General features: G+C 43.8%; 1 protein-coding gene across 2 annotated transcripts in view; it reads right to left on the bottom strand.

Annotated features, from left to right (window-relative positions):
* Positions 1 to 5,231: 5,231 nt before the first annotated feature.
* Mettl24 (methyltransferase like 24) overlaps positions 5,232 to 6,169 on the bottom strand; it is a 125,071-nt gene continuing 124,133 nt past the window's right edge. For both annotated transcript variants that reach the window (XM_041654650.1, XM_041654651.1), the window contains one exon: positions 5,232 to 5,842. In XM_041654650.1, coding sequence (XP_041510584.1) covers positions 5,528 to 5,842 — 315 coding nt within the window. In that variant the 3' untranslated portion in view covers positions 5,232 to 5,527. The remainder of the gene's footprint in view (positions 5,843 to 6,169) is intronic.

Genomic DNA, 6,169 nt, shown 5'->3' with positions numbered 1-6,169 from the left:
TCTTTTAAACACTGCTTGGCCCATTAGCTTTAGCCTCTTATTGGCTAGCTCTCACACCTTGCTTTAACCCATTTCTAATAATGTGGATAGCCCCCTGAGGTGTGGCTTACCAGGAAAGATCTTAACCTGCATCTGTCTGGAATGGGAGAATCATGGCAACTGCCTGACTCAGCTTCTTTCTCCCAGCATTCTGTTCTGTCTACTCCACCTACCTAATTTTCTGTCCTATCAGGCCAAGCAGTTTTCTTTATTAGTTTACCAATGAAAGCAACGGATAAGATACAAGACCCACCTCCATCATTGAGAGGCCAGATGCACACTTTACATCAGCATATATAGTATAAGAGGCCACACCCAAGTGGGCGGGTAACTTAAGGGCTACTGGCGATAGGAATTCCTACAAGTATGAAAACTACAATATAGTGCATGCAATCCATAGTTGTGCAGGAGCAGTTTTTATCTTGTAAGAGAAGGAAAGTTAGGTGATATGAAGTCATTTCTATCAAGGATAGGGAGATGTGTGGTGTGTGTGTGTGTGTGTGTGTGTATGCACACACGCGTGCGCAAGCACTTGTACATCCTTCCTATCAAGGACAGTGGCATACATATATACATATACACACATATGTATATACACACATATATGTATACATGTGTACAGCAGATCTATTGGTTCGCGGTGATGGAATATCATCCTGTGTACACTAGGGCCTGTGTAGAATCCATTTTAATTTAAATTTGGCCAAGTATAATCCCTTAAATTTACAAACCCGCCACCAAGAAACTTTACATGAGATGAATATAAAGCTACTTAGTTTTTTTTTAATATTTATTTTAAGATTTTTTTGTTTATTTGTTTGTTTGCTTTTTGAGACAGAGTCTCTCTGTGTATAGCCCTGGCTATCCTAGAACTTGCTCTGTAAACTAGGCTGGCCTCAGACTCACAGAAATCTGCCTGCCTCTGCATCCTGAGTTCTGGGATTAAAGACATGGGCCACCATGCCTTGTTAGGATTTATTTTTATCTTTTTATGTATGTGTTGTATGTGACTATGTGTGTGTGCGTGCAGGTGCCAGTGTAGATATGTGCTTTTAACATCACTCTGGCTCTGAGCATTTTTAAAAATACATTGATAATGTAGCATTTGTCATAATTGGCCAAGTATGGCATTAGGCCTTCTTGATTTATTTTTCTTAAGAACACAAATACAATAAAAGTATCCCAATTTTTAAAATAACTCCCAAATCTAGGAAGTTTTAAGACTCTGGGTGACGGCCTCACAAAGTTCAGGTACCTCTCCCAGTGTAAGCTACTTAGCATAAGAATATGCCGGCAGTCAGCTAGTATGAACAATTATTGCCTATCTTAAAAGCGACTTGGGGAGGAAAAGGTTTAATCTCAGCTTACAGCTCTCAGGTCACATTCCATCTCTGAGCAATGTCAGGACAGGAACCTGGAGGCAGGAATTGAGACAAAGGCCATGGAGGAGTGACACTCACTGGCTTGCTCCTCATGGCTGGCTCAACCTTCTTACTTACCAAGGACCACCAGCCCAGGGATGGAGCCATGCACCATGCTGGCCCTCCCCCTTCAAACAGTCAAGAAAACACACTACGGACTTGCCCATGGACTGACCTGATAGGCCATTTTCTCAGATGAGGTTCCCTCTCCCCAAATGTGTCGACAATACAACAGTCAGCACACTGCCTAAATAAAGCAAACCTGAGTTTATCCCCAGAGGACAGCTGCTCTGGCCGAGCATGGAGGTCCCCTTGTTGTTTAAACTCTAAAGCTAGCTTCAGCCAGCTTTGCAAAACCCCAGCATTTAACATGGAGGAAAGTTACATCTTGGACCACATCTACCAAGACCGTATATCCAAGGCAGGAACGCTGAAGTGAACCACAGATTTGGACAGCCCATAAATCCGTGAAATTACTTTTCTTCTACCCTGTTGTAAATATTACCGGAGTGTCAGTCAATTCTTGTGTAGGTTGCCGCCTTTTCCCTGGCTCCATTCATCTAAGCGCACCAAACAGTTGGCAACTATTTATCCAGTAGCCTGTTACAGCGACATATAACGTGCAGGACGAGGCGAATGCTTCTCTTCAACACATACACAGTTCATGCTAAAAGGCAGCGTCTGAGTCTCACATCCTCCTACATTCTTCACCTGAAAAAGTGCAGGCTTTTTGAAGTAATTTGATATTTATGGAATTCATGTTTTCTGGATCACTTATGCAACACTATGCTGGTGTTGATTAGGGGCTGCATATCACAGATGTTCATATCCCGGCTCATTTATTTGTGGGTGAGAGACAAGCTTTAAGCACCAGAGAAGCCCGCTGCAGTTGCAGTCACCACAGCTGGGAGGAGAGAACTATGCCTTGCGACAAACAGGAGCAAGAGCGCCACCCGGCCTAGTGGAAGCCTTTCTGGCTGCCTGACTTACACTGACAGAGAAGTCACTGGGTCCCCATACTCCCTCAGTAAACCTTCACATGTTTATTTAAATTAAGTCCCAGTTAAGCACACCTGCATGTGTTTGCTGGGTCTCCTCCTTCAGCTAACCAGGGCAAGAACCAGCTTTCCGGTTCTGGTATCTGCTGCACTGTGCAGGGAGTGGCGCATGCTCCCCATGGGGGCTGACGGGGACTGGAGATTCACATTCCATCTATGAGGTGAGTTATCAGAATACAGGCTGTGTAACCTCTCGGCTTCTTTACCCTTATACCTGGAAAACGCTACTTCCTCATTGGATTGTTGAAGGAAAGGGAAATGACTGATATGTACAGTGACTGGCCCCTCTGTAAAGCCCCCACTAAACATAACACTTGATTTTGCTGCTTTGCTTGTTTGATGTATTTTGTCTGTGTTGCATTGGTGGTAGTGGTGGCTTTGTTTTATCTGTCCCTCACAAGTCGCTGTGTTACCCCTCCTCTGAAATCAAACACCAAGGCTTCAGTAGCCTGCCCTACTTCTCAGAGCCAACACCAGTACTTCCCCCACGCTGGAGGTGAGGTTGTAGGCAGTAGGTTGCTCCCGAGTGGACGTTTGGCACTGCAGTCGCATCTGGGTGTGACAACTTGGGGGGTGGCTAGCATCCAGAGATGCTGTTAAGCATCCTACAGGACAGGCCAGTCTTCCCACACTGGAGGATTGATCCTGCTACAAATGCTAACACTGCAGAGACTCTGACCTACATAAGTACAATCAGTTCTAGAGACAGGGAAGCCATAGCAACCATCAAAAATCCATTGTAAGTATTAAACTATCCATGAAGAAAATGAAGCATAAATATCAGAGCCATTGCACAGGCTGCCTGTTAAGTGGGTCTGGGTGGTGGTTCTGGGTTGTTTTCAGCAGTACATCCTTTCTTGCTTTCTTCATTTATGGTGTGAGGAAGCCAATATTCTACCTCACTTGTCGAGAACCTCCAGCGCCTTAAAACTCCATGCACTGCAAACCTTGCTATAGGTATACATGTAGGGGTTGATCATATTGGACTCTTACAATATAGTACACTTTATACATTGGCATATAAGAATGTTTGCTGTGCATATACTTCAGTGCATAAAACTATAATAAAAAAATCTGTGACAAAATCCAAACAAAGCCAGACTAAGGTCACCTTTCTTCAGAGACAACACCACACAAACTCACAATACAAAACCATTTTAGACGACCCAATGGATCCTTCTATATTCATGGACAGTTGAAATACACCAATGAGACCAAACCAATGTCACCGACCGCAATTATCACAGCTGTTTTCTCAACCCAACACCTTCCTCCCCACCAGGTACTGTGAGTTTAAAAATCAAAACCTCAGACTTTTAAAAATTACCACAAGTATTTCAGAAAGACTGGTCTCCTTTTAGTTCACTAGCGAGATCATCCTATTCTAATATCTGTCAGATTCTCAATTGAAAAAGTGATATTTTCAAAACCCAAAAGCCACATCCGTGATATCTGAAGGAAGACACAGATAGGAAAGCCAGGCCTGGGACAAATGATGAAACGTGACAGTGGGTGGAATTCCTCTGCCTCCAACAACGCTTTAAACAATAAAGACACACTGGTCACACTCTGTATGTAAAAATATGCCCCAAACCCTTGACTTGACTTGTTTTTCATACTGCTTAATTAGCATAAAATTTTTGAAGATCCTCCACAGGATAGTCTATAAATAAGAATTATAGATGGTACTTGAACCATTGAGAACCTACCTGTTCTGCTGAATCTTTTTAAAAAGTGAACCCAGAGGCCGAAGCAGGAGGATCAAAGTCCTAATCAGCCTGAGACATCTAGTGAGCTCTGGTCCACCCGGGACTACACAGCAAGATCGAGTAAGCAAGCAAGAGAGAGGAGGGAATCAGTTGGTTGACACTGGGGTCTTCCTCTATCTCTGTATAGCTTACCTTCTGTTTTCTCAGAAAAGATCTCACTGTGTAGCTCAGGCTGTCCTTGAACTTACTATGTAAACCAGGCTGGCCTTGAACTCACAGAGGTTCACCTGTCTCTGCCTCCTTAGTGCCAAGATTAATGATGGTGTGTGCCTCCATGCCAACTTATCTTTTGAGACAGGGTCTCTCACTGAACCTAAACGGCACTGATTCAGCCAGGCTAGCTTGGCTAGTGAGCCCAGCCTGTCTCCAGCCCACCATCATCCTGCACCGTGGTCACAGAGGCATGCCTGGCACGTGACTGTTAGGTGCAAGGAATGCAAACTCAGGCCCTCATGCCTGTATGCCAGGCACCTCACTGAGTCATCTCCTCAGCCCGAAAACAGTGTATTTGACAGCATAGGCAAGTCTGTGGTGCAAAAGCCACATTTGAAGGCTGGCAGGGCAACAACGAAAACACCGAGATTCTGCTTTGTGCTTAGTTCCTCAGGATGCAAAGGGTGTTTACGGCGGAGCATGAAAGAAGGGACCAAAGTCCTTGAAGTTCTCTGATAGAACTTGGGGTATCTGAGTTCCCAGGAACTGGAATCAGCAGTTCTTAGGAAGCCAGAGCATGGCCTCAGTCAAGGTTGAGAAAGAATGGCCGAAATCCGCAGGGCATAAAGAACAGTTTTAACTGGCTGGACAAGAGAAACCTTGAGGGAGGCGAGCTAAGGTTAAATGAGGGTCCCAACTTAAAATGAACAGTGCGTTTTAAAATCTGATCAACCGAGTAAAAGTGGAAATGAATAAAATTTCATTTTAATGTAAACTTGTGAGCTATAGACACATAATGAATTTTAAGGAAACCAGAAACCTGCACAGGCAGGATATTTCTACCCTCCCAGTGAGAGTGAAGAGGACACACCCTCAATCTGTCAAAGGCAAAACAGAAAAGTCTCAGTCTGGGAACGCAGAGGTGTTCTTCCTGCTGCTGTTGTTGTCAAGCTCAAGGCTTCATGTACTGCAGAGACAGTAACACGGCCCCTGCCCCGCGCAGGTAACACGCTAGTGGAAGCTGGACACGTAGCTCCATGACCGGAAGCACAGACGCCGCTATCTGCAAACACTGCTTTGTATTGTTCTACTTCCACCTTGTGTTCACCCAGCTCAGCGTATAACAGCTGCTGGCATTGAAAATGTCCTTCTTCAGGAAGAGCTGAGGCTTTGATAAGTCCTTATAGGTGTAGAAAAGCCGGAAGTCCTTCTGCTCCAACTCCTTCAGGAGGCTGTACCAAAACCTCACCACACTGCTCTCGCTACCACTGACCTCAAAGCCTGGCCAGTGGAGATGAATCTCAAAGATGAGCTGGCCAATCTGCTCAAGGACATCTTCCAGAATAAGATTTTCTAGAACTTTCCATTCTGCACTTTCCAGATCTGCCTTGAGAACGTCAATCTGTAACAAAGCAATAAAATGGGATGCTCAGCCTTGGTTACGAACTATACCACCTCCATATCATATCATATAATTTCATACCATACCATATTATTATACCACATCATATCATGTCATCATATCATACCATATCATCATATCATATCATATACCATATCATATAATATCATACCATACCATATTATTACACCACATCATATCATGTCATCATATCATATCATACCTTATCATCTTATCAACCTCCAAAGGCAGCAGAATTTTTAAATTTTCAGAGTTGGAAGTCAATTCCAAGTGTCTGCTTTAAAAATTTTTATTAAATATTTTTCA

The sequence above is a fragment of the Microtus oregoni genome, unplaced genomic scaffold, assembly GCF_018167655.1.
Source record: "Microtus oregoni isolate MIOR12 unplaced genomic scaffold, Mior012 000006F_ref0000085, whole genome shotgun sequence".
NCBI lineage: Eukaryota > Metazoa > Chordata > Mammalia > Rodentia > Cricetidae > Microtus > Microtus oregoni.
This window is presented reverse-complemented; position numbering and strand designations above follow the sequence as displayed.